The sequence below is a fragment of the Zingiber officinale genome, chromosome 10A (genome assembly GCF_018446385.1).
Source record: "Zingiber officinale cultivar Zhangliang chromosome 10A, Zo_v1.1, whole genome shotgun sequence".
Taxonomy (NCBI): domain Eukaryota; kingdom Viridiplantae; phylum Streptophyta; class Magnoliopsida; order Zingiberales; family Zingiberaceae; genus Zingiber; species Zingiber officinale.
The window spans coordinates 2,143,059-2,169,801 of record NC_056004.1 but is presented as its reverse complement, the minus strand read 5'-3'; the positions used below and the strand labels follow the sequence as shown (position 1 = coordinate 2,169,801).

The following is a 26,743-nucleotide window of genomic DNA, read 5'->3' as shown; positions in this document are numbered from 1 at the left end:
CAGGGGCAGACTGCGTCCCCCCCTCTCCTGTAGCTACCGGGCGGCTGGGGATAAGACCCCGCTCGGCGAGTTCTTTTTTAGTCGCCGCTTCAATTTCCGCGGACTTCAACTTCAGATGATCGGTGGCCTTGGAGCGCCACATGACTTCAGCTGTAAGGGAAGAAATTAAAATCAGTTAGACAAAAAAGGCGAGGAGAGTAAAAGTCCTTACTTATGCGGTAGGGGAGATTGGCCCGAACGGGTGATAATCCGAAAATATACAACACCCCCTTGAGAAGCAACTGGTCGATCTTGTACCGCTGACCGGACAACCAGTTCGCCGCATGAAGGTAAGCCGAGTTGCTTCTGAATTTGCCGAGCTCCGGCTGGGTCGGCACAGCGGTCTGCCATTTGGTTCTGAATGCTGGCCGCTCGAGAAGTCGTATGTAGAAGAAGAACTCCTTCCAATGTTTGTTGGAGGTCGGCATATTATCAAAAAATCTAAAGCCTATTCTACTTTGGAAGATAAAAGTGTCCGGCTCGGATTGTTTAGGGTAGAAAAAGAAGTGGAATATTTTGGGGTCAAGAGGGATACTGTGCAGCTTAAAGAGGACGACCACCCCGCCCAGCAGCCTAAAGGAATTCGGCACAAGTTGGCCGAGCGGGATGCGAAAATAGTTACAAACCTCTAAAATAAAGGGATGGGTAGGAAATCTAAGGCCGCCCTGGAATTGGTCTAGAAAAAAACAAATGGTGCCGATCGGGGGGTCATGGGGCCAGTCAGTCGGGTCGGCTACAACTATTTCATAGTTATCGGGAATCCCATACGTCCGAACAAGGCGCCGAGCACCCTCCTCATCAAACCGACTGTCCATGGTCAGATACCAAGGGCCATGAACACCAACAGCGGGTTCGGAGGAGCTTGCCATCTCGAAGAAGCAAAAAGATAGCGAGGAATCGAAGGAATGGGAGCAAAAGAGGCAAAACAAGTTGGGAAGACCTTGTAAACGAAGGGAGAAGACTCACTGAGAAGGAAACGGACGGAAAGGATCACCGGTGAGATGGTAGCCGCCGAAAAACAAGAACTGGATCGTCGGAGGTCACGGCAGAGGAAGGAGCAGAAGGCAACGCACAAGCGAATATGCGGCGAAGGAAGGAGACGGAGGCTTTATACGGCTGAGGTCGGTCGGCCTCCGCCGTCGGATGCAGGTCACAGGAGACGAGGTCATCATCTAACCGTCCATTTCAAAGCAATCGGCGTCCCATCGTACGGATCATCACCGCCACGCAAGAGGAGCCACGTGGCGCTCTGTCACCAAGCGCAATTAATGCGCCCATACCGCACATGCTTCGACTTAATGAAAAGGATTTGCACGATGTTCGAGAAGATTTAGACAAGCGAACATCCACGTTGAACGCCAAGACATCCAAAACAAAGAGCCGAGCGGCTGAATGTGGCGTAAGGGCCGAACGGCTCAAGGGATATTATAAGCGACTGTAAGGCGACGACCGCTCCGTTCGAACACATAGTCCAGTCAGTCGGACTCACTGCCTCCTTCGACTAGACTTGAGAGAGAGGCAAGTGATCCGGCGGTAAGAATGGGGGGCCCACCTTCTGAAGGGTCCCAGCCTAAGGACGGATGGAGGGTTGGCCAAGCGGGTAATGGTCCAAGCGGAGCTAGAGATAACCCATCCATGGGCTTGGGTTTCCGACGCCAAGGCAGGAGGATCGAAGGGCCAAGCGGGAGTCCGCTCGGCTGGGACCGAAGGGCCGAGCGGGTTGTCCGTTCGGCCAAGATAAGGGCGAGGGTACAAAGGTGGCCGAGCGGCCTAGGCGCTCGGCTCGAGATATGGGATATCAGTAGAAGCATGTCTGATGATTAGGCCGTACACAAGATCGCACGATGGAAGATCTTGCCGTCACATCATGGAAAGGTTGATACAGTAGCAGTATGACCTCTTGGGCGTCTTCCTGACAGATCCATATCTGGGCATGGCCCTTCTAACAGACCCATACCTGGCTATGGTTTAAAGCAGATGACTGCTTCGATTGGCGTGCCCGGGCTCTTTCGATAGTTCTATATAAGGTCTCCATTTCTTCACAGGAGATACGCGCGTCTGGATCTCTGAAGCCACTTCATCTATTTCCTCGCCTGACTTGAGCGTCGGAGGGCCGTCGCCGGGACACCCCTCCCGGCTCGGTTTTGTTGCAGGTTCGCCGGAGCACCTGAGGATCTAGTAGGGAGCGTCACATCCTCAGCATTCGTTGACCCCTGGTTCGGACAGGATCAATCATATTTATAAATTAATTATTAGACCAATAACATTTACATTTATATTCCTGTTTTTTCAATAAATCTATGATACAAGTATTTCGTATACAACAAAAAAAACAGAGCAAGATGCTATAAATAGTTTTATCGAGAAAAAGGAGGAAAAATAATTGAACAAATTTATCCACTCCTATTCTCTCTCTTCTTCTCTCGTTTCCTTTCCCTTCGTCCTCAATTCATTTACCGAATCGCTCTCCTCTCCTCCTCCTCCTCTTCCTCCTCCTCCTCCTCAATTAGATTGGCTTCGTTCTTCACCCGAATGCGATCGATTGATGAATTATCCACCAATTCTCTTCTCCAATTTGTTAAGTTCATCCTTGTTTTGGGGTTCTACGGCTAATTGATCTGTAAGCCTTCCGTCATCGTTGTTGTCGACGTCGTCGCCGGCGGTGGCGATTTCCAATTTGGGATAGATTTTCCAAGGGGACGCGGAAGCTGAGGCGGCGGCGGAGGAGAAGATGTTGAATCGGTTTATGAAGTTTGGCGGCCGGAAGCCCCCTAAGCCTGAAGTGGAGGAGCCCCCTGCGGTGACCGTCAATCACGCCTCTCGGGCCACCGCCGCCGCACCAGCTCCTCCATCGCCATCCCCTGCTGCAGCCCCCGCCAGCCCGAATATCGAGGTTCTCCCGCCTTTCGGCGAGGTCGCCGTCGGGGAGCGGCAATCCCTCTTCCTCCGCAAGCTCCAGCTTTGCGCCGTAGTCTTCGACTTCTCCGACACCCTCTCCCTCCGCTGCGCCCGCGAGCGGGAGACGAAGCGACGGGCGTTCCAGGAGCTCGTCGACTTTGTCCAGTCAGGCTCCGGGCGCCTCTCCGAGCAAGTCCAGGAGGAGCTCGTCCGCACCGTCGGCGCCAACATCTTCCGATGCCTCCCCCCGGCCGCCCACGAGAACACTGGCGGCGATGCCTCCGCCGATCCGGAGGAGGAGAATGTCTTCCTCGATCCCGCCTGGCCGCATCTCCAGCTCGCCTACGAGCTCCTCCTCCGCTACGTCATCTCTACTGACACCGACACCAAGATCGCCAAGCGCTTCATCAACCACTCCTTCGTGCTCCGGCTTCTCGACCTCTTCGACTCCGAGGACCCCCGCGAGCGCGAGTACCTCAAGACCATCCTCCACCGCATCTACGGCAAGTTCATGGTCCACCGCCCCTTCATCCGCAAGGCTATAAGCAACGTCTTCTACCGGTTCATCTTCGAGACGGAGAGGCACAACGGCATAGGAGAGCTTCTGGAGATTCTCGGGAGCATCATCAATGGCTTCGCCATGCCCATGAAAGAGGAGCACAAGTTGTTCCTGGTGCGGGCGCTCATCCCGCTGCACAAGACGAAGGCGGTGGGCGTTTACCACCAGCAGCTGGCCTACTGCACGACCCAGTTCGTGGAGAAGGACTACAAGCTCGCAGACACCGTGATTCGAGGTTTGTTGAAGTTCTGGCCAGTGACCAACTGCCAGAAGGAGGTTCTGTTTCTGGGCCAGTTGGAGGAGGTGTTGGAGGCAACACAACCCACAGAGTTCCAGAGGATCATGGTTCCATTGTTCAAGAGGATCTCACGCTGCCTCAACAGCTCTCACTTCCAGGTATGGAACTGGAAACATTGAAAAAAATTCATTTTGCTATCCACTCCATTGAGAATGGTGTTTGAACTTTTGGTAATGGTAATTACTCACTTCCAGACGAATGATTTGTTTCTTGAAGCACAAACATTCAAACTAGATTTGTGAATGATTTAGATACCACCTGTGAGGTTGCAGCCTATGGACCTGTTCCATAGGAACTTTAGCTCCCAATTCATATTTTCCCCTAGTCATCAGTTGTCAATTGTAGCTGGCGAAGATACATTTACAAAACTATGTCTTCAGGTTACTGAGTGAGGTTTTGCTACAAAAGCGTATGATGATATCAGACACAAGAAAGTTGTAATTGTAAAGTGACAATTAAGATAGTAGGGACACATGTTCTAAGATAAATAATAGATTCTATGGTTAAACAAGTTAAATCAATTGGAGTTTAAAGTATGAGGTACCAATTCAAATTGAATTAAATTCTAACCACTTTACTGTTATTGCTTGTTAGCATCAGCACCAATGGCTCCCAAATTGTGCTCACTGTTGACATTGATTAGCAGCTCATTTTCTGCATGTACTAAAGATAACACATGGCTGACAGGTTGCTGAACGGGCTCTGTATTTCTGGAATAACGATCATATCGTGAACTTGATCGCCCAAAACCGCAGTGTCATATTGCCCATAATATTTGAAGCGCTGGAGAAGAACCTGAAGAGCCACTGGAACCAAGTGATCAACGGCCTCACAGCGAATGTGCGAAAGATGTTCGAAGACATGGACGGCAATCTCTTTGCACAGTGCCAAGAGAAGTACATTGAGGAAGAAGCAAAGGCCAACGCCTTGAAAGAGCAACGAGAGCTTGCATGGAGACAACTAGAAGCTAAAGCTAATGCTGCGGGAGAGAAGATGATTCTAGTCAATTAACTTTAACTGGCAGCCTAAATTTGTGCATACTATTCTTTTGGCGTCCCTATTTATTACCTCTCAATCTTCCAAACCTTTCTTCAATCATATCTTATTGTGAATATATCTGGGTTCTGGATTGTTTTGGAGATTCCATTGATGTCTAAATAGAGACTTTGTTTTCTTTCTGGCATTTTAGTTGTATTTCAGTATCGGGACTCTGATTGTCATGTCACTGGTACTTCTGATAATAATTAACTTTTGTTTTAGCAGTCACTTTTAAAACATATACTTATGGAGCATTGGAGCTCGAATTGTGGCAATCAGAAATGGTTGTTTGTGCCTGATGCATTTAAGTAACACTATTTAACAGTGATAATTTTTATTTCTATGTCAAACGAATTTAGTGCCAAGCAAAGAACTCGTAATTAATTATATGCCTAACTATGTCATTATTTCTTCATATAAAGTCATTCTACTAAGATAAAATATTTTCTATGGTTTATTTATCTCTATTTTATCGGAGAATTGATGATACTAAATTGTTTGGAATGAATAATATCACTTCAATTGTTCACGGATGATTTATTATCAATGATTTATGGTCTTGAAGAAAAAAGATTAGAAAAAACATAATTGGAAACCATAATGGTAGTGGCTTTACTTTATTTTTTCCCTACTTTATCCATCAATTCCTCCTTGAGTAGAAAGTGAGCCAAATCCAAAGCAAGTCCACTAACAATGACAAGCACCAGGAACGAGGGAAAAAACAGTGTGCATGATCTACCTCTGACATCGAAATATTGAGGAAAAGAATAACCATCAACATCATTGTGATGAACAACCATCTCAACTTACTTTCTTGGAAGAAAAGTGGACTTCCGGTAGTGTTGAATTAGTTTGTGTGAGACAGAATTATTATGATCGGATAAGAGTTTGAATTTAAATAAAGTTAAGAAAAAAAAAATTTTACACCAACTATAATTTCTCGATTTACTTCCTAATATATTGTCATAGGACTACTGAGATGACGGATTCTACATTTTTATTATCTTTGTTGGAAGAAAAGTGCTCCCAGGATTATGGTGCAATGGAAGGGTACCCATTTGTAGTTCGGATCCTCTGTCCCGAATCTTCTCTGTCTCCATGTCCCACTGCCGATCGGACGGTCCAGATTACATCTCAAGGCATCATGGCATCTTTAAGATGTGTGCGGTATCCTTGTGATGTGCAAGTCATCCTTGAGATGTAATCTGGACCGTCCGATCGACAGTGAGACATGGGGACAGAGAAAGTTCGGGACAGAGGATCCGAACTAGTCCATTTGTCACCCAAGTATCTACGGTTCGATTCTAACTATGACACATATATAGAGATTTTTCCTCCAAATAGAACTCACAACCAAGAGATGTTGGACTTTTAGACTATCCGTGCATAAGTACTTCCCGATTTACCATAGCGGCCGATAGAAAACTTCCGTGATACTGAGCCGTTCGCCCTAGATTCAATGTTACTTAACCTGATTAATTATTTTTCTTTTGTTAGAAGAAAAGTGACCCCCGAGGTTATGATATAATAGAAAACAAAAGAAAAGTAACCCCTGAGGTTATTATGGCAAAAAATGAATACGCTCGCCCACAGTGTCCCCGTCAACCCATCTCAGGACCAACACGGAGAAAATAAATCACCGAGATTATAATATAATAGAAGGACGTTCAATATCACCTATATATCGATGATTAGATTCTCCACTATGTTGCATTTACAGAAGAAAAAAAAAAAAAAAAAACCTCCAAATAAAACATACTCACCGCAACCAAGAGATACTAAATTTTTAGACAACCAAGAGATACTAAATTTTTAGACAGCCTATCATATCATGAGCACTTTCTAATTTATCCTAACAGTTAATAAAAAACCTTCATACAACTAAATCGATCAATCCAATCTGACTTGATTAATCTTTATTTTTTTTTAACGAGAAGAAAACTGTTTTTTTTTTTTTTTTTAAAGAAAGTGTCTATCCAAACACATCTTTTAATTAGCACGCTGACCACTATCGTATATATAGAAGTCCACAGCAAAAAAAAAGTTATCCATGTTTGCGCATTGAAGTTCCCCACTAAACAAAGATCAGAGGTGGTTATTTGATAGACACCTCCTTCAATCAGAATACCTTGAAAGATACTAGTTGAGTAGAATCTACACTTATGTTGGACCCTGAAGTGATTGACTTTAGAAAATGAGACTATGACATCTTCCAACATTCACGGACATAAGAGATCTTGCATGTCACATTAGGCATGCTGTTAAGAGGGTTGGCGAGTGCATGCTTCTACACGCTTAAGGAGACGTGCATCAGCTGGTGATATTGATGATTTTCACTAGATGGATATTTGCTTATTGGGGGCTTCTTGGTTCAGGTTTGATTGTGTTGCATTCAGACTGTTGTTGGGTATCATAGATGGCCATGGCAAGTGAGATTGGCATCATGCAGAGGGCTTTGGACTGGAGGAATTGCATGGCAGCTCCAATATCTTCTTCCATGAGCTTTGCTACTTGCCTTTCTGTGCCATCCGTGGACCATTTCTCCCAAATTTGTTGTCTGTTCCCACTCTCACTAGTTTCCCCCTAGACAAATGAAATAGAAATATTGTGAACGAGTCATGAATAAAATGATTGCTGGAAGGACGAGAAACAACGTATATACTCTGTAAAATTGCAAAAGATCACTCATTGGGAGCTGCAGAAGCCAATGGGGCCACAGTGAATGTGCAGAAGATATGAAGAAACATTCAAAATACATAATGGAGTGAAAGTATGATGTTTGAAGTGCCTTGTGCCACTTTTGGAATAACAGATTTCCCTTCTCATCCATCCCCTCCTATCTTTCCACCAAACTAAACCCAGCTAGTCAGAGAACGGAAGGGCGAAAACTTCAGATACAACCCTCCGAAAAATGTTTCTGTAGTAGATAATTCAAAGGAAAATAGCACTTGCGCAGCAGAAAAAGGTGGCATGGAAAGATATTCTAGTCAATTAGGCAAAGAAAGGAAATGAAATCATTCTTCGTTTTGATTAGAGTTAACTACACCTGTACCATAGACCTAGTGGAATTCACAAGTAACTCTTTAGCAACTAGAAATAAAACTCAGGCAGAAAAAAACCATACGGGATCAAAACTAGATGCACATATCAGCACAGAGTGAAGAAAATCCATCAATATATCTAAATCCATAAGCTAAAATCTGCCGAAAGTTTTTACCTCCACTGGCACAGGGATTTCAGCTACAAGCTGTGCAACAGCACCAGCACCACCCAGTCTGCTCATGCTGAGGACCTGCCATCAGAAGGCATACAGTTAATGATTTACTCCAACTTATTGCAGTATAAACCATCATTAGAGGTAATCATTCCTTGAAGTGATTTCTTCAGCATAACTTTTCTCGCAACACGTGTGGAACTTGAAGGCATATACATTTGCATTCCTTTGCATCTTAGATGAAACACCAAACATAATGGAAAATGTCCTAGATATAAACAAAAAGGCCAGAGCAAAAGCACATCACATTTTGTTATTTTTAAAAGGCATGAGATTTGGAAGGTTAAAAATTAAAACTGCAGCATATATACAAATCTAGCAGAAAAGTAACACTTGATCTCTACTTGATGATCCTTTCAGAGGGCATGCAATGTTTTTGTGTTAGTGGGCCAACTGGAATGATTATTCTTCATGGGGAATGATAGAACATTTACCTTCACTTGAAGCCTCAAAAACTTAACATAGTCTAGAATCTCATCAAGCATAGCTGCTTTATCAGTCTGCATATAGAGAGTAAACTATTAGTGCATACCAAAGGAATCATGATCAGTACATGATTTTAATCTAAGGCCTTCCAAAATTATGAATCACCTAGTTATAAGAATTTCATCATTATTATCCAGAAATTTGCAAAAATCTCAGTCGTTCAGGAACTAAAATGAAACCAATATATCTCATAAAAAACCTAGTCACCTAAGATATGCACTCATCCTTTATACCATGTTAAATCTGTGAATGTAAGACACTCATCTTTACTCTGCACAAAATATTTATAACACAAAGGGACAAGAAAAAAAAGTCAAATCATTAGCATAGTTCATGGTTATTATGTCATAAATTTATTAGCATAACAAAACTAAGAATGTTGAACTGCTATTAGCTCCTTCCTTACATACATGCCTGTTCTGGTAGATCCAGAGCAAGCAAGAAGATACAAATATAAACTAAACTAAAGTATATATTGATAACTAAAGTTCAAAATTCAATCAATGTTCCATTGAATCAAGATGCAATGGATCTGCAATCAACAGGGCAATGTTATTTAGACAGAAGCAATCTTGCAAGTATCTCACTGTCTTTTTACTACAATCTGCTGCAATCTTAATTAAACAATATTTGCAGAAGAATAAAGCTTAAGCTCCAGTTTCAAGTAGAAAAAATTTAATTCACTCTACGCTGAAAATCTTCATTTAATAGATTTAATTATCTTTCCATTAGCTTAACTTATGGTGCATACTACAATGAATTAATTATTAAGCAACAAGACACAGCATTAACATGATGGACGTAATTAGCTAAATCATTTTTCAGCAAAATTACAACATAGACAATGGAGATTGTGGATTTGACTTTTAAAAAAAAAAACTTTATCAATCTGCAGTTTAAAAGAAAACGCTAAATCTTTCTGCAATATAATGGAAAAAGCAACAGGAAGAATGATAAAAAGTTGTTGTCAAACTATATCAAACCAATATACTAATATTTTTCTCAGTATAATGGCATAGTAAAAAGAACACACAGAACTTCTAGAGAATGGCTCACTTCACTAAGCGCTGCACTACTACCTAAGATCCAAGACTACCTGATCAAACTTTTGTAGTAACATGCACAAAACAGAAGAGATTCAAGAATCTTATACCAACCTTATTAGTATTGGGAACCAATTCCTGCAAAGATTTTAGCCGTTCTGCTATTCTTTCTCTCCGTTGCTGCAACCATAAGGATGAAATGCTTGTTAGACATCACATACAATCTGAAAGCAGTTTAATGTAAGAGAGCCAGTTAACATGATTAAGTCATCAAAAAGATCTTCATATTGCTATTGTAGCTCATGAAGTTCAATAGAGAGAAAAATCCATGTATCTGACCTGAAATAGCATGCTTCTATTCTTTATAGATTCCTATTGCTGTTCTTTATTGTAGTTTATGTACCCAAAACAAAATCTCCATTCCGATTATGTTATCTAGTGGTGATTAACTTACAACAACCACCACCAACAACAACAACAACCAAGCCTTATTCCACTGAGTGGAGTTGGTTATCTAGTCGTGATTAACTTATTTGCTTTTATGTCCCATAGTATGAGTTAGAACAATTCTATCATAAAGAATAAAACTCACGTTTGTAGTCAATATAAGAAGATGCCACCACTCTCTTATGAAGCAAAAAATTTCATATCACAATAGAAAAGTTTCTTGGTTTGACAAATCTTGTAAGGGTCAAGATTAATCTTGCACCCTAAGGAAAAGATCATATTTTGCCTGTGAAATTAATGGCCTAACTTGAAAAGGAAATAAATTAGTAATGCTAGAAAAACAGATTGAAAATATACTTAACTTTGACAAACTTATTCTCAAATCAAACACCTAATCCTCACTAATGGACTAACATATGAGATTCATGAACAATTTCAGTGGTGATAATAGTAGTATTTTGATGCACAAAAGAATTAAGAACTATAAATTAGACAAATAGATGTGCGTGAAGATAAATATGAAAAGATATAGTAAAAGCTATTAATTCCTTTTTGACACTAAATGTTGGGTCACTGTTTTATTTGAAGCAGAGAGTTTAATCCTATGTTCATCATCAAATGGCCAAGCAATACCCGCTCAGCAATGCTATGAGGATCTGTGGCTTGGCCTCGCCGTGCCCGTACTTTTGGTCGTGGGGCTGGAGGTTGTGGAACTGCAGACTGTGCAGCAACTCCACCTTGTTTGACTTGACCATGAAAAGCCTGTAAACACATTAGACATTTCAGATTGAGCTTGTAAACAGGTAGTGGATGGTATGTATAGATGAGCATACCAAGACAAATACAAGACTCAATATGATTCAGGTAGATGATTATTAATTATTTCAAAAAAAAAAAAGAAAGACTTTTGTGCTCAAACAGACAAAAAGAAAGTTCATCTTCCATTACAATTTCATAAATCATCAGAAATCAAGTTGGACATGATTGATAAAAACAGAGCTGCTAAAATCTAAGCATTTTTATCCTAAGGGAATGAATTCATATTTTCTTTTATACTTCCAAATTTATTTTTTTTCCCCCTAAGCTTGTGTTCAACGCAAAGATCAACAAGAAACATACCAAATTTGAAAGAAAGTCGTAAAATCTCAACCAACTTGACATAAACTTGAAATGATTACAGTGAATGGGGGAAAAAATCTGCTCTGAATATATAAAACAGCTCGTGCAAACACTAGGGCGACATTAAAATTTCAATCAAGTAAGAGTCTTTCTGAGGAGGACTTCTTAAACTTAAACTGTCCAAAGAAACAACCACCAAAATCTCAGATTTTCGCGTGTCAGGCACCTGTGGTGGAGGATTAGCCTGAATTTGATGAGGGTGGAGTTGACCGAACCCTGGTGGAAGCGATCCCGCCAGCTGCATCGAGGCTCTCTCCTGAGCCATAGCAAAACCAAGTGAGCTCCGTAGCTCAAACTCACTCCCCACAAAATGGAGGAAACTAAGGAGACGGGGCTCGACGAGAGAGAGAGAGAGAGAGAACATGCGCTCACCGGCTTGGCGTCAAGCCCCTCGCGAAGCCTCTTCCCGGACGAAGAACCCTGCTCCAAGCTAAGCCCCAAGGGAAACTCCGCCACACTTCCGCTGACTGAGTGGCCTTCTGCGGAACTCCGGTGAAGGACCATCCCAGCAGCAAGCGAGGCCTCGTCCCCGACGGCATAGGACGAGGGCATGGCCAGGATCTGCTCCAAGAAATCGTCTCCCAAGCCCTCCGGCGCCTGGCCCACCATGGCGACCGCCCAACGGCTGCAACGAGGAGGAGGCGAGTCGTGGGGAGGACGGAAAGAGAGGGGGGACGGGAAGAGGAGGAACAGAGGAAGGAGAGAGGGAAAGGGGAATAAAAAGGTGGGGACTTTAATCATTTTGGTCCCAATAATTTTACAATTTATAAATTTAGCATATAAATAGTTCTAACCACAACCCGAAAATATTTATTCCCAAACCCTAGCCTCTGGTTCGCCCTCCGTGCGACCTGGCAGTGGTGGCTGCATCCCACAGGAGCAGCAGGATCGTCGCCTTCTTCCATTCCCTCGCCTGTATCTCCTTCTTCCTTCCGCGCTTTGCATTCTTCTCGACAACACCATCGTATTGCAGGAGCGAGGAATTATTGTGAGCGCAGAAGCGACAAGCATAGCGGTGGGTCTTCGACGCTGAGGTTTCGGCAGCGCCGACTTCCCGGGAAGATCTGGAGTCTGCCCAAAAGTCACATTCTACTTCTCCCGTCGCGAGTTTTTGCTCATGCTTCTTCTTTCGGTTTTCTGGCAGAAACTGCAGCCGCCAGGCGTTTGCTTTCCAGCAAGAAGCGACTACGCCCAACTGTAATCGAGGCTTCTAATCAGGTAGGATCTTACCGCTGCTTGTATTGAGTTGAAATATGTTGATTAAGGGGAAGGGCTGCTGAGCTAATCTTAGGTTTGGGTTGTCGTTGCTAAGGATCTAGTGCCAACAATTGACTTGGGATGGATAGTGAAGTGTTATGGCGATTTGGAGGATCCCGTAGGCTTTTGATTCTCTGATAGCTGAATTTATTTGATCCTTTACTAATCGATTTGGGATGTTGGTCTGTGACAATGGATGCCATCTGACGAGGTTTAGTATTGGCAGCAATCTCTTGGAACTGGTGTTGAGATGGGTTACATTCTAGAGATAGAGCTTGTCGACTATGTGGCAATTATGTCATGTTTAAGTAGTAAGACCGCGATTAAGTCGGGTACTCCATATGCAATCTTGGTTTAGGTGGTATATTTGTAACCCTTGGAAGTCAATGAAGATCCCTATTTTATCTTCTTCTGTTTGGCTAGATTCTATAGTTGTTGATTTCTATGTTTATTCTGTCTTGCTTGTGTATCATATATTAGTTATTCTTATACCATGAGATTGCATGTAGAGTTATACCTGTTTAGTTCATACTTGCGGTTGTATACTTGCTACTGATTATGCTACATGTGGATAGTGAATAACTAATGCACGATGATATATATGATATTCAACTTGTTTATTGTGTGAGTTAACTTGCTACCGCTTTGTTGAAATTAAAATCATATATTAGAATTACTGTGTTAACCTATCTAATGACAAACTGTGGAGTAGATGTTATTTATGGATGAGTAGTTGCTAATTGTGTTTAACGTGCGCATTATGTTACTGAGTATGACTATGTTGATTGTTATGAACTTTGAGTGATCCCTTGATGTGGTTGCAAGAATTTTGCTAGTGTCAAACTTAATCTGGCATAAATGAGAGAGAGAGTGTGTGTGTGTGTCCAGTGTGACACATTTGGATTGTCGTATGTCGGCAATTGTATCTCTGGTTTTAAGTTGATTGTTCCTCGTTATAGTGTCTAGCTACAATGGAAGCTTAATCGTCTTATGCTCAATCCTCTTTATTATATTGATACATAAATAGTTATAAAAGAATATAATTCAACTAAAATATAATTGAGAAGAAAAAAATATTTGATAGCCACTGAAAATGATTATGGGATGATATGCTAGATAATACGAGTATGAGAGAATGAGTACGAGAAGAAAGATGAATTATGAATGTGTTTAACATTGGAGAGAGAATGCTTATGGGATAAGCATAGAGGGAGGGGATAGGAGATTTTCTTAGATATTTTTTTCTTTAAAAAAAAATTCTTTTGGTAACTTACCAACAAAATGACTTGTTATGGCCTATTAATTTCATTGTTTTTTAACTACTTAGAATGACATTTAGAGTAATGGAAAGTTCCAGGCCAGTACTTGGTTGAGCTCAGCACTAATCTCCTACATGTCTGGCCACCCTGCACATGCATGAGAAAAGGTTAATCGGGTGCCCTGAACCTGCATCAGGCCAGCTTATCCCTGGCTGGCTTGGCCCCGTTTGACACTCCTAATGGGAAAGGTGTCACCTGGGCATTGACAAGTTCAAGAATATTTGCTGAATCTAGCATTCCATGTGGTTCCCATTTGTTAAGGAATGTGGTAAGTGCATCTTGTAGAATGTTTCTCACCCGGCCATTTTTATGGTGCATCCAATTGGGCCATCAGAGAGCTATGAACTACAAAGAAAAGCAACCTAGGGAGGTCCGTTTACATTATATGGAAGATTGTCTCGTCTAGTTTGTCATTTTTGACACTATTTGTGGTTCCAAAATTGACGTCTCACTGGTGAAATAGAAGTTAACCTGCAATATCAGAGACTATTTCTGTTGAGAGTGATTTTAGAAATTAAGAAAACAGGCTTGAACTATAGTAAGAGAAGTTCTTTTGAGTTCTGAATAGTGCAATGAATCATGTGTCACCAATCCATCTCTAATCACTGATATAATGCAATAAACTAGAACTCTACTTTTCAATTTCACACAATGTTAAATGCAGTAGTCGCATAACTTATTCAACTCATTGATATCTTTTGCGTTGCTTAGGTGATCTGCTGATATAATAATGCTGAAAGAGGCAACCTTTTTCCGCTTCTTGAAACTTGTAGGGGTTGGCTTTAAAGCGAGAGCTGAATCAGAAGGCCGTCAACTGTTTCTGAAACTCGGTTATAGCCATGAGGTGGAGTTTGCTGTCCCTCCTGCCGTCCGCGTTTTCTGCTTCAAAAACAACATAATCTGCTGCACGGGGCTCGACAAAAACCGAGTGCACCAATTTGCTGGTGCCGTTCGGTGCTGCAAGCCTCCAGAAGTTTACAAAGGCAAGGGTATACTCTACATAGACGAAGTGGTAAAGAAAAAACAAGGTAAGAAATCGAAATGAAGACCCTGCCTCTTTCACTTTCAGCTCCTTGGATTTGAACAAAATATTATGATCCTTTCAATTATCAATAACCATATGCCCCTCGGCCAAACTTTCTTAATCTATCTGCCATGTCTTTGGAGCCCAAACTTTCCTATTCTTATTTTGAAGACCAGGATTTTATTAATTTGCATGTGTTTTTACACAGTCACATACATACAAACGATACTCGACCTCGGCCGTACTGAGAGCGACGTCCCAAAAGCTCTCTGTTTTATTTTGTAACAACCCGCGGATACTCACACAAACGCCGTAGCAAGCTCTATCAAAGGAATGTCCCGGCGACGACCGCTGCCGTCCCCACCGCCCTGTCGCTCCTCTGGCCCTGCGATTATAATCTGATCACTTTGTGCCTGCAGCACCTCGTCGACCTCCCTCGCCGGCACGTCGAACGCCAGCTCCTTGGCTTCCCTCTCCATCTGTTTCCACACGTTGTTTTTCCCAGCCAGGAAGTTCTTCTCGTTCTTCTCCGCCCAGATCTCGAAGCAGACCGCTTCAAAGTTTCCCTTTCCGTGTTCGGCGCTCGACGCCACGACCACTGTCGGGTGGCCCGGCGGGAGGACCACCACCGACCCCCGTCGCACGTGGAAGCGCACCCTTTTGTACCGTTGACCTTCACCTTCCTCGCCTTCTTGACTTCGACCTTGCCGCTCCCTGCTCTGCCGTTGCTCGGACAGGTGCGGGCATATCGTCTCGATGCGAGCTTCTCCCTCCACCACAATCGCGATCTTGGTCGCCCGGCTGTTGAAGTACGGCGCAATCATAGAACCCTGCGCGAACGAGTAACATTTGAATTAATCATCGCACGGATCTCTATCTAGAAATCGATAAATCGATTTACTTGGGTGATGTTAACGTAGGAAATTTGGATGTCGTGCTCTTTTAGCGGCTGGTAGTCGTCGCCGTCGGCCTCGTGCAGTTGGCCTCGGCGGCTCGAGTGAACCGGGCGCTTCCTCAGGAGATTGAAGGTGCCCTGGGATTCCCCAAACGGCCAATGCCGACCTTCGGAGGCCTGGCGGCTCAGCCCGCGTATCTGTTCTTCCGACGCCGTCACGATGCCCGTTTTCTTCTGTTGCCCGAAGAGCCTTTGCACCCGCTCTCCCCGCGTCTGCAACCTCACGCAGAATCAGAACAAAGAAAATTTTACAAAGGCGAAGTTAATTCGATCAATCGTAATTTAAATTGATTAGTTTTTACATCGAAAGCCGCCTCGAGGATCTCATCGCTAAAACTCTTCAAGAAGTTCTGTGCTCCGGCACCGTAGAAGAACTGCAGAGCAATCGGACAGTGATCACTCTCGAGAACAAAGTAAATATCTAAAAAAGGAAGAAACTCGCACGAAGCTTTCCTACCTCGAAGAGACCAGGAGTGGAGACGGGTTTCAGGAGGTCGATTAAGACGAGCTTTTCGTCGTCGTCTTTGTTGGCCAGATACCTGATGGCTCCTGCAGGTACTTTGATGATGTCTCCCTGCCGGAGCTCGTAGGTCTCCTTCTTGTCCTGGCATATGAGAGTGATGACTCCGGAACCTTTGGCGACGTAGACGAAGGCATCAGCATCCACGTGCTGCGGCAGCACGAAGCCACGCGGTTTCAACTCGGTCACCGTGATGCGGTAATTGGCGATGCCCAGCAGCAGCTTGGACTTCTCGAGGAAGTTGGGGAGAACCCTGATGTCGCCGTGCTCTGTTTTCTCTATCCAGCGGAAGCTCTGGCGGTCGAAGTGATAAGGGTTGTGCTCTTTCTCTTCCTCTTCCTCTTCCTCCTGTCGCTGAGGGTCCCCCTTCCGATGGCCGCGCTCCTCGCGGTACTGCACCTCGCACCGCTGCTCGCACTGCTGCTCCTGGCGCCGGCCGTGCTCGCTCTGTCGGCAGTCCTCGCGGCACTCTTGACGACGCTGCTCGGGGTCTTTTCTATCAATGGTTTCTTCGAGTAATTCTGCAGCGCGCCCCCTTCGCTCCTCCTGGTATCGCGCCTCGCACCGGCTCGCGCACTGGCGGCGTTGCTGCTCGTCGTGGCGGCCGTGCTTGCTGCACTCCTGCAGGCACTCCTCGTACCGCCTCGCGGCGCCGTCACGATTCCCGCCTTGCTGTCTCTCGTATTGCTCCTCGCATGAACGCTCGCACTGCATCCTCTGCCGCTGGCTGAGCTGCTGCTGCTGCCGGCATTGCTGCCGGCATTGCTGCAGTCGCTTCTCGGGGTCGCCCCTCGAGTCGTCGGCAAAGCTGGAGGACAAGAGGAGAACTACTGCGAGGAGAAGCAGCAAACCTTCGGGCTTAGTAGCCATTGCGATGGAGCAAACAATTAAGAACTCGCCGAGCCTGATCGGTGAGGAGATAGGAGGAAGAACGGGATGGATTTATAGGGAGGGAAGAAGGGATGAGTTGGTGGAAATGGCGAGGACACGAAATTGCATGGGAGGAACGTGGCGCGCGGTTCATTGCTTTCATGGAAACGAAGAACAGAGAGAGCAGAGGAGATGAGCTTGGAGGCGAAGCACACGTGTGGGGTGCTGGGCTAGCAGGGGTAACGCGTGCGGCTCGTCGAAATGGCTGGCACGTGGGGATCACGTGTGGAGCAGTGTCGCATGAGCGAAACGTGTCGGCCAGGACGGACCTTGGGCGGCGGAGACTTAGGACACGAATTTCGTTACGGTAAATACATAAAATACCATTTTTTTATCAAATAAATTAAAACTCTAACCGTTAAAAAAAAACTTAAACGCTTTTGTCGTCTTCCTCTTGTTTTATGATCATCGACAAAGAAAATAAATATTAATTTGTTTGGGTAAAAACACATATATTCTTTACAATTTGATCCAAACAGAGAGCATAAAGGGGAGAGTGACAATTGGTTATTAAGTGATTTTCTTTTAGTTTAATTGTTCAAGTAATGATTGCTAACTTCAATATTTCTTTATGCATCGCATTCATTGTACAAAAGTTTTAATGTAATAAAAAATAATAATTTTAATTAGTCTCATTTATTATGATGATCAAATTAGTCATCGATCACGTGGCGGGCAGCCCAGAAACTCAACATTCTTTGATTATATTCTCCATTTGGAGGAAAAATTCCTACAAATACGTCATAGTTGAGGTTCGAACCACGGACACCTGAAAAATAACCTGAATATGCTACTACGACACCATGCACCGGGGACAAGTTTTAATGTAACAAAAGTACTTTATTCTACTTGTTCATGTGTATTTTCATTATATTTCTTTTTTTTCAACAATAATTCTATTCAAATAAATGTTTTTTTCTTATGATCAATTATAAAACCACGCTAGATTTTATCAATATTGTTCAAGATGAACAATTTTTTTTAACAATATTTCTCTTAGATATGCAAATCCAATGCATAACTTTCCTAGTTAATTATTCCCTTAAACATTTTTAGAAAAAAATAAAAAGCTTAATCCTAAGCCTCCCATTCCACCAAGTTGTCTAAAAATATTCTTCAAGATATGGTCATGTTAAAAAGTTGTTTATTGTTATTATTATCATCATATCTTAATTAATTCATATTCTCCATGCATAATCCATAAAAATAAAATAAAATCCTAATATACATAGATTAGTGTTGACTATGACCTATAATACAAAATGGTTGTTGGTTTTGAGTTATTTTTTTAACTTAACTTTAATTGTTAATTATGCCTTACCTTTAAAACAAAAGGTCAACTAGAATCAATATACGTGGACCATTTCAAATGGAAATCTTGGAGTGAAATGCCTTCTTATCCACATTCATATTAAAATCTCTGTACTAGATTATGTTGGTAATCCAATTGCATGCTATAAATACCCTCCTATCCGATCGACATCCACCTCAGTTAGCTTCTTAGCTTGCCATCGACACCGAAAGAACAAGGAAGGAGGGAAGATGTCTAGAGCTACTTCTTTTACTTCAATGCTAATAGTTTTCATGGTTCTTTCGGGCTCGTCTAGTAGCCAAGGAGCAAGACTATCTCGCGGAACTTCGAGTCTCATTCGACCGCCACCTTGCGGTGGAGCTGATGTTGTTAGATGCAGTGGCATTGAGGATTTCGACGGAGGAAGCATGCGTGTTGTCCCCGGAGGGCCGGATCCAATCCATGAGGGTGGTGGACATCCTAACAACGGTGGAAAGTAGAGCTTTTGCCGATGACAATGGTGGTTTATATATATATATATATATATATAAAATAAATTTTAACCAAATAATAATTATTTGGTTAAATCTTTCATCTTTTTAATTTTGTAACTGTGAATGTGTTTATATATGTATATGTATATGTCTATTTCATATTGTACTCGAAGAGGAATCTAATTCTCTGATCTCTGTCATCATCAAATCTATTTAAGTTAATTTAGATATGATATACTTTTATTTTAAATGATATTTGTATGTTACTATTTTATTCAGGATATGAACTTTACTCACTAATTTATGTGAAGACCAAATAAAATTACATTAATATCTTATAAAAATAATTTTAAAATTAATTAGTAATTTTATCTGATTATTTTTATATAAAAAATATACACTGTCATGTTTCTCTTTAATCCCATATTTTAGGATTGATAACACTGTGAGCGAAGAAATTTTTATAAATAAAATATGTTTGTTGCCGGAATTAAGTGATAGCTAATTTTTATAATAAATAAGAATTTTTGTATCATATTTGATATGGCGTGTTAAAAGTAGATCGGCCCACAGATTGACGTAGAAGGTAAAGTCAATACAAGGTGGAGGTCTAAGGTAGGCCCAGCATATACTCGAGCGACCCTAAAAATAGGACGGTTTTTCACTCAGATCTCTAGAATCTCGGTATATATTCGAGCGACCATAAAGACAGGGCGAGATTACACTCATATCTCCAGCATTACTATACATGTATATCGAGTATTGCAAAGTGTAGGTCAGCCTTATGAAACTCAAGGTCCCATTTATTATTCGCCCGGACAGATCAACGCTTGGTCGAGATATGCTCAAGGGATAATATTGTCAGAGCATCCTAACAACTCGTCAAAGTATCCTAACAACTTATTAGAGAATAATAACTGTTTGTTAGAGAATATTCCTCTGTGGTGATGCAAGGAACCTTCCTTAAGGGCAATTATGCTTCCCTCAGCTAATACATTATGACCGCATATTCCTTCAGCCGCTTCATTGATGGCGTCAATTACAAAAGAGTGCACACGAGTAGCGAAAGATTCCTCGAACTGGCTGTACGTCTTCCAAGATGCATATATTCCACTGCGCGATAACTTTTAGCACTTGACATTCTCTATCATCTCATGATTACGGAGGTCGTAGAGGTAATATATAAATAGGGGATCCTCTCCGATGAGAAAGTACACATACTTGATACATTGTACTGCGTGTATTATGTTATTGATCACTACTATTCTACTTCTTGCTCAGGTGACATGTTTATTTAAGTGTCGGAGAGTTTTCGCTAAAGATTCTTTTTTTAATTTTTGGTATTGACATTTTATTAACTCATGTAAGTGTGCACATAGAACTTAGCGCACCAACCAAGAGCCATCGAATCAACCCAGAGATCTTCACTTAGTTAACATAACAGACATCTATCTAACGTTCCACCTCTAATTTTGGATCAATATTCGAAGAGTATTATCGTATTAGTCATTAAAATGTTTAAAAAGTTGTATTATTTTAATTATTTTAAATCATTAATATTTTTTTTTATAATAATGAAATGAAATTTCCCTGCATAAAAGACACTTCTCTATCGCATTCGTGGGTGGCCTTTGCTTGTAGCTATTCTTTCTTCTCCACTAATCCTTATGGGCTTATGGCGGCGGCGGAAGGAGTCGTGCTTAGCCACATCGCGAGGGCATTGCCCTACGTCAAGCATCTCGCTGTGTTCTACCACGAGGTACGCCATCGCCATCATCATCGTCGTCGATCTATTCTCTACAACAGCCGGAATCGATTACTTGCTCCATTTCTTCTTTCTGTTCTTTTCAAGGTGTTAGGGTTCGAGTGGATCGACACCCCCCAAGTTCGGTGAATTCGAGGTGCCTTCCGCCGTCTTTCTCTCTGCTTCTCGTCGAGACCCTGCCGAGGAGACACCACATCTTCTTCGGCGTCTCCAACTATGATGCTTTTGTACAATCTTTGAAGGCTCGATCGTTGCTGAGATTATTCTGCTTTATTCGCTCCTTCAATTGTTTGTTAAGGTAGTTCGGAGTAGTATGTCATAAATTTAGTATCTTTATAGTCTGAGGTGATTCTGCTGCTGTCATAGTCTGAGAGGTGAAACGTAATTAAACATATGGGGAAAGGATTGTCAATTTCATGGACAATGTGCTTTGTTGGTGGCTGAGGGTGGAATGTCTAGAAGATTATAGCTCTGAAACAAGGATTGCTCATGACTCAGCATTGATGCTTAGAATAAAGGAATAAGCGAAAATGAAAAAGAAAAAGGCAGAGGAATCGACTAAAAAGTGTGGACAAAAAGAGGTATGAGATTTTCTTTTTCTTTGTGCTACGGTAAAAGGGGAGAAAAGAAAATGAGTATTATTCCTTTTCTGAGAATATGGAAGGTGGAAAACTATCTAAATATTTGATAAGACAAAAAAAAAGTGTTTTTTTTTGCATAGATGGCATGCCAAACAACACAAACATAATATGAACTATAAAATTGATGCCTTATGGACTTATGGTCAGAAATAGAAAATACTTGCCATAAGTATTAAATTGTGGGGTTTTATTAGTTGATTAGATGACAATTTAGAATGTTAAACTTTGTCTTGCATTAGCTGATGGCTCCTTAATTATGGTAAAAGCATCTCTAGCATCATACTTGTCTTTTTTTTTCCCCCAAGTATTTGTTGGATTTTATTTCTTGCGAACAAGCAAAACCCTGGTTGATTGTTCATTTGTTCTGGGTTATTAGATCAGTTTGACCCTAAACTGCATATATTTGAATGGATTATATGGTTTCAGTCAATCTATGAGTTTATCTCATCCACATGATCAAAGAACATATGTTCGGTGCTGCTAATTTGTTGCTGATTCCAGCAATTTTTAATGCATTTTTGCTACCCGAATAATGTTGCAAGTGCAAATTTTGACAAACAATTCTATTTCCACCAAAGGAATATGAAATTAAAAGACAAGTGTTTGTGTGACATAATAATTTCCCTATTTGAATTCTCTCTACCTTCTGATTGCTACATGGAATTAGACCTATATTTTTGTCACACTAAAATATATAACTAGTTACAAAAATCTTATGGTATCTGATTTTTTTTTTTCTCATTGGAAACTGATTCAACTTGCGCCTTACACTCTGTCCTTTGTATTACTTAAATGGACAGACTTTGAACACATGATCTTTAGTTCTAATATCATATTAAGTTAGACTCGGTGATCACTTATTACAAAAAGCTTAAGTTGTTAGGAAAGAGATCATTCTCTACATTTATATTCTTCACTACACATTGTGGTTAGTTTATCTTGCTTAACTTTCATCTCAGTAACCAAACAATGTAATGCTAGTTTGGTTATGTTTGGATCATTCCTAATGTGTTTTACATTCCAACATTTTGATGAACAAAATAAAGGCAGAATGAGTGAAACAAATATTCATTTTGTAGTGTTCAGATTCTGGAATGACCATTCTGCTACAATTTCAATTTTCCATGCATTTGTAGTGTTGTAATTGATGCTGATCCATCAACTTCTCACCATGTATACTTCATTTTCTTAAAACCATCTCAATCTCCAGTCTCTTAGTGCAATCAAACATGGGTATGCAAACATCCATTTCTCTCTGATTTCATTCCATTTCTCATTATCTCATTCCATTCAATTGCACAATGTGTCCTTAGGAGTTTAGACACTCGGTCTGATACTGTGATCAATACTCTAGCATTACATTTACCTGATTTCTGCTTGTGTTTCCCATGTCATTTATTCCTTTGCAAATGCTATGACATGCCAAAACTTAGATTTTTCTATCAAAATTCTCAACTTGAATGTAGGTGCTGTTACGGGAGAGAATTCACTACCCTGTGCCTGGGATTAGCAATTTGTTTGATCTTTCTGTATTATCTACAGGTGTTTTAATGCCAATCTTTTGTGGGGACAGGATCAAGATCAAGCATTATGCTGACTGGAGGCTCCGTATCCAGTCTCCTTCCCCACCAGAACGATAAACATGTGAGCAATAATAAGCCTACAGCAAGTCCAAATCTAAAACACACGTATCAAAACAAAAAAGGCCGCAAAAGCCTTTCTCGAATTAAACTACGAAGAACAATTTGATTCTTTTCTGATAAGGATTAGAAATGGGCGGTGACTGTGATTGCAACCCCAACAAAAAATGCCAAAAGACGCCTGAGTCATAAGATTTCCTTTCAGAAAGAGGTGCAGTTTCACAAAACTTGATTATTGCCTCTGATCACTCTCAGTCATTTGAGGTCTCCATCAGCTAATTATTAAACGATACTGATAATGGTCAATGGTCGAGTGGGGACTCTCAGTAATTCTTCTTTAAACGTTGATCGTCATTAAAACCAGGTCAAGATGGTGGCAGGTGAAACTAATCTTTCAACTTCATACACAATTCGAGTTGCATAGTCAACGAAGGATCTGTTTCTGTTCATAATTTTTCATCCTGTTAAATTATCACAAAACTCACAAAATACAATCTGAGAACAATATTTTCTGAGATTTTTATAGGATTGGAAGGAGCTGTGGCTAAGCAGCAATCATATCCGAACAAAACAATCCAAGAAATCAACGACGACCGCAATTAGAAAACCTCAACGATCGCCGTGAAGAACCACAAGAAGATCACCAGCATTGCGTCCGACGGCGCAACCGCCGACGCCGCCACGCCATTTGACACGATCTGGATCGTAAAGTTACATTCCGGCGTCGACGGGTCCTGCGTTGTCTCCACCGCCAGCCCCTGGAAGTTGCAGCTCGGCGCTTGTTGGTTCTGCACCTGGAAATACATATTAAACGCGAACGACGCATTCCCGTTCGCATCCAGCCCGTTGCAGCTCGACCCGTACCCCAGCGCCGTGCAATCCGACCTCGAGCACGCGTAGTTGATATTGTCCCCGAGCTTGCTCACGTCGCCGGCGCCGCCGGCGGCGAAGACGCACCACGTCTTCGGCAAGTACTCCACGTTGCTGGCCGCCACCGGTAGCACCTCCTGCCCCTGCCCGGAATCCAGCGCGAACTTGGGCTGCCCGTCGTACTTGAAGATCCCCCAGTGGCGCTCGAAGTTCCCCGGCGCGATGCTCTTCGCGTCCTCGTCGATCAAGCTGAACATGTACACCTCCACGTACTGGTTCGGCCGCAGCGGCGTCCCCTTGTTGGCCGACAGCTTCCGCAGCAGCCCGTTGTAGAACCGCTGCGCGTACGCCGTCTTCGCGTTGACGTCGCCGTCAGTAGGCCAACCCACCTCCCCCACGATGATCGGCAAGCTCCCCAACTCCACCGCCGTCAGAGCAGACACCAGCGTGTCGAAGTTGGCGTCGAACACGTTGTCGTATTGGATCCCGTTGCTGTCGACCACCGGCGAGGACGTCCCGTCGAAGAAGGCGTAGTCGACGGGGAAGTTGGGGTTCTCGTAGAGGCTGATGAAGGGATAGATGTTGACGGTGAAAGGCGCGCCGGAGTAGTTGAGGAAGGACACGATTTGGGTCATGAGCTCGCTGATGTCGGCGCGGAAGCGGCCAGCAGAAGGCACCGGATTGCTCGTCGGAGAGTTGTACACGTCCGCGTTCAGCGGGACGGTGGCCTTGATGCTGTCGCCTACTCCGGCTCTGTCGAGGGCGGCCTGGACGTTCTTCAACGCCGGCAATGTAATATTCAAAAACGAGCCGTTGTAAGTCGTCAGAAAAGGCTCGTTCCCGACGGCGACGTATCTGAAATCAAAAGTCTCAGCTTTCTTTTTGGCCCTTTTGATAACAATCTGCAAATTCATTTCGTTCGATCGACTCACTTGATCTTGACGCCGCCCTGGAAATTGTAGCGAGTGACGTTGTGCTTCACCCATTGCCTGGCGGTGTCGAGATCGATCATGTAACCGAGCATGTTATTCGGAATGGCGACCATGACCTCGATGCCGGAGCCGGCGAGGGCGTTCATGGTGGCGGCGTCAGCATCGAAGATCTTCACCCTACTGATTCCATTCGCCTTCAGCATCCGCACCACGATCTTCGGAGGCAAAGGATGCGACGCCATCGTTCCCCAGTTCACCCCCAACCCGTCCACCCACGCAGAACATACTCCCACAAGGACGACGAGGCAGAGCAAGATCCTGCAATCCGACATAATTCCGGCCAAATCTATCCAAAAAAAAATCAGCTTTCAAAAACTGAGAAGCCGATGTCTGAGATGGAGGACGAAATAGGGGTTAGTATTATTGGTCGGGGGGACTTTAAGTTTGAATTAAACATAGAGGAACAAATGATTTACTCCTCTTTCCTCTTGTGTGGCAAGACAGGGACAGGGGATAAGCTAAAATAACAGAATAGAACAAGAGCCACAGGAAGAAAAAAGGCGAAGAGATGAACAAAAAACATAGCTGGTTGCACACCGAGGACGTTCTCAGAGAGATGGAATTGCAGAGGAGTAGACAGAGCGGACATCTAAAGATCACGGAAACCGCCCGTCGATCGCCACGATAGCACTGAACTCTGCAAAATATTCTACGAGATCTACGGCATGAGAAGACAGAGAAAACAACACGGCGCCGCCTTTCAAAGATCCAGCATTTATCGTGAGCCGAGCGCAGCGGATCGAAGACCGAAAACTCGTTTGAAATTCAGGAGCAAGAAAACGGCGAGAGGATTAAGAAAGGAAAAGGTCGGAGCTTTTGAGAGGAGCTCGAGACGATTCCCACTGCGGAAAAGTGGCAGGAAAGGTTTCAGCTTTTGACGCACTCCTCTTCCGCTCATCCGATTCGATCCGATTCGGGCAGGAGAGTAGAGATCAGATCGCGGGCGGAAGAGGCGACAAGGCGGTGGTGGTTTGCTTCGCTGGAGAAGGAAATTTCGAAGAAGGTCGGGGGTAGAATGGTCGTTTACTTGATGGCCGATGCGATTTAAGGACAAAAAACAATTGGATTCCCACGCGAACCGACGTGGCGGATTTATCAGGATCTAGCGCCGGCGGGAACACGCGGTGCAGCGGGTAACGGGGCAGGTCGTGACGGCCACTCTGTTATATTATACAATGAATCCAGAAATATCCAATTTGGGTTAATGGATTTTTTATTGAGTATGGATGGTCATTTCCTTCTAATCCCACGTCGGATTTAATATCTAATCTGAATAGAAAAAAATATGGATGAGTTTTTAAATTTAATTAAATAATTAGATAATTGAATATAAGATATCGAGTATATATTTAATTTATTTTTTATTGGATATAATGTTATTTCTAAAATATATTTTTATTAGAGCATGGTAAAATTATCATCTTAGCAGTCCCTTCAAGCCTATCTCACACTCTATAAATGTTACAGGAGGCATTTACCCTAATGTAATTATGCAACAGTCCTTTATACAGAGGAGGTCAGATATCTAAGCGAGTCAATTTTCACCTGCTGAGAATTAATATAAAAAATCTATTGGAACAACCATTCATGTAAATATCAACTATACCAATCCGTGGGGGTTAATATGCTTTTATTGAATGATTATAGTTAGACGAAATGAAAAAAATTATTAGTATAAAAGATATTCGATTTTTAATGAATATTAATTTGAGGATGGATATCCAATCAAAAATCTTCGATGGTATTTGGTGGGAATAGATGAAAATTAAAGATAATGAAATTCA

At 42.6% G+C, this 26,743-nt stretch overlaps 5 protein-coding genes and 1 long non-coding RNA gene across 9 annotated transcripts; 3 read left to right on the top strand and 3 right to left on the bottom strand.

The window, feature by feature from the left end:
• Positions 1-2,433: 2,433 nt before the first annotated feature.
• LOC122027366 (serine/threonine protein phosphatase 2A 57 kDa regulatory subunit B' beta isoform-like) lies at positions 2,434-5,069 on the top strand. The gene is made up of 2 exons (XM_042586314.1): positions 2,434-3,892; positions 4,482-5,069. The coding sequence occupies exons 1-2, from the start codon at positions 2,771-2,773 to the stop codon at positions 4,803-4,805; spliced, it is 1,446 nt and encodes a 481-aa protein (XP_042442248.1). The 5' UTR covers positions 2,434-2,770; the 3' UTR covers positions 4,806-5,069.
• A 1,798-nt stretch (positions 5,070-6,867) lies between these two features.
• LOC122027123 (transcription factor UNE12-like) lies at positions 6,868-11,958 on the bottom strand. Of its 2 annotated transcripts, XM_042585982.1 has the most exons (7): positions 11,634-11,957; positions 11,428-11,517; positions 10,716-10,844; positions 9,750-9,815; positions 8,541-8,606; positions 8,050-8,124; positions 6,868-7,415 (listed from the first exon to the last, which is right to left on the bottom strand). In XM_042585982.1, the coding sequence occupies exons 1-7, from the start codon at positions 11,868-11,870 to the stop codon at positions 7,185-7,187; spliced, it is 894 nt and encodes a 297-aa protein (XP_042441916.1). In that variant the 5' UTR covers positions 11,871-11,957; the 3' UTR covers positions 6,868-7,184. The 2 variants fall into 2 exon arrangements, with proteins under 2 accessions (XP_042441916.1, XP_042441917.1); XM_042585983.1 differs by lacking the exon at positions 11,428-11,517 and having other exon boundaries at positions 11,634-11,958.
• A 110-nt stretch (positions 11,959-12,068) lies between these two features.
• LOC122026954 (60S ribosomal protein L6, mitochondrial) lies at positions 12,069-14,982 on the top strand. 2 transcript variants are annotated; one of them, XM_042585721.1, is made up of 3 exons: positions 12,069-12,276; positions 12,406-12,479; positions 14,549-14,982. In XM_042585721.1, the coding sequence occupies exon 3, from the start codon at positions 14,568-14,570 to the stop codon at positions 14,880-14,882; it is 315 nt and encodes a 104-aa protein (XP_042441655.1). In that variant the 5' UTR covers positions 12,069-12,276; positions 12,406-12,479; positions 14,549-14,567; the 3' UTR covers positions 14,883-14,982. The 2 variants fall into 2 exon arrangements, with proteins under 2 accessions (XP_042441655.1, XP_042441656.1); XM_042585722.1 differs by having other exon boundaries at positions 12,069-12,330.
• A 39-nt stretch (positions 14,983-15,021) lies between these two features.
• On the bottom strand, positions 15,022-17,414 carry LOC122026952 (vicilin Car i 2.0101-like). Of its 2 annotated transcripts, XM_042585719.1 has the most exons (5): positions 16,921-17,413; positions 16,274-16,791; positions 16,119-16,190; positions 15,763-16,029; positions 15,022-15,691 (listed from the first exon to the last, which is right to left on the bottom strand). In XM_042585719.1, the coding sequence occupies exons 1-5, from the start codon at positions 17,204-17,206 to the stop codon at positions 15,161-15,163; spliced, it is 1,674 nt and encodes a 557-aa protein (XP_042441653.1). In that variant the 5' UTR covers positions 17,207-17,413; the 3' UTR covers positions 15,022-15,160. The 2 variants fall into 2 exon arrangements, with proteins under 2 accessions (XP_042441653.1, XP_042441652.1); XM_042585718.1 differs by having other exon boundaries at positions 16,274-17,414.
• Positions 17,415-20,672: 3,258 nt separating this feature from the next.
• Positions 20,673-24,127, top strand: LOC122026955. Its single transcript, XR_006124209.1, has 4 exons — positions 20,673-20,810; positions 20,904-21,397; positions 23,031-23,101; positions 23,624-24,127. It is a non-coding gene; the product is annotated as an uncharacterized LOC122026955 (long non-coding RNA).
• On the bottom strand, positions 23,565-25,993 carry LOC122026953 (glucan endo-1,3-beta-glucosidase 8-like). Its single transcript, XM_042585720.1, has 2 exons — positions 24,900-25,993; positions 23,565-24,822 (listed from the first exon to the last, which is right to left on the bottom strand). The coding sequence occupies exons 1-2, from the start codon at positions 25,229-25,231 to the stop codon at positions 23,697-23,699; spliced, it is 1,458 nt and encodes a 485-aa protein (XP_042441654.1). The 5' UTR covers positions 25,232-25,993; the 3' UTR covers positions 23,565-23,696.
• Positions 25,994-26,743: the final 750 nt, after the last annotated feature.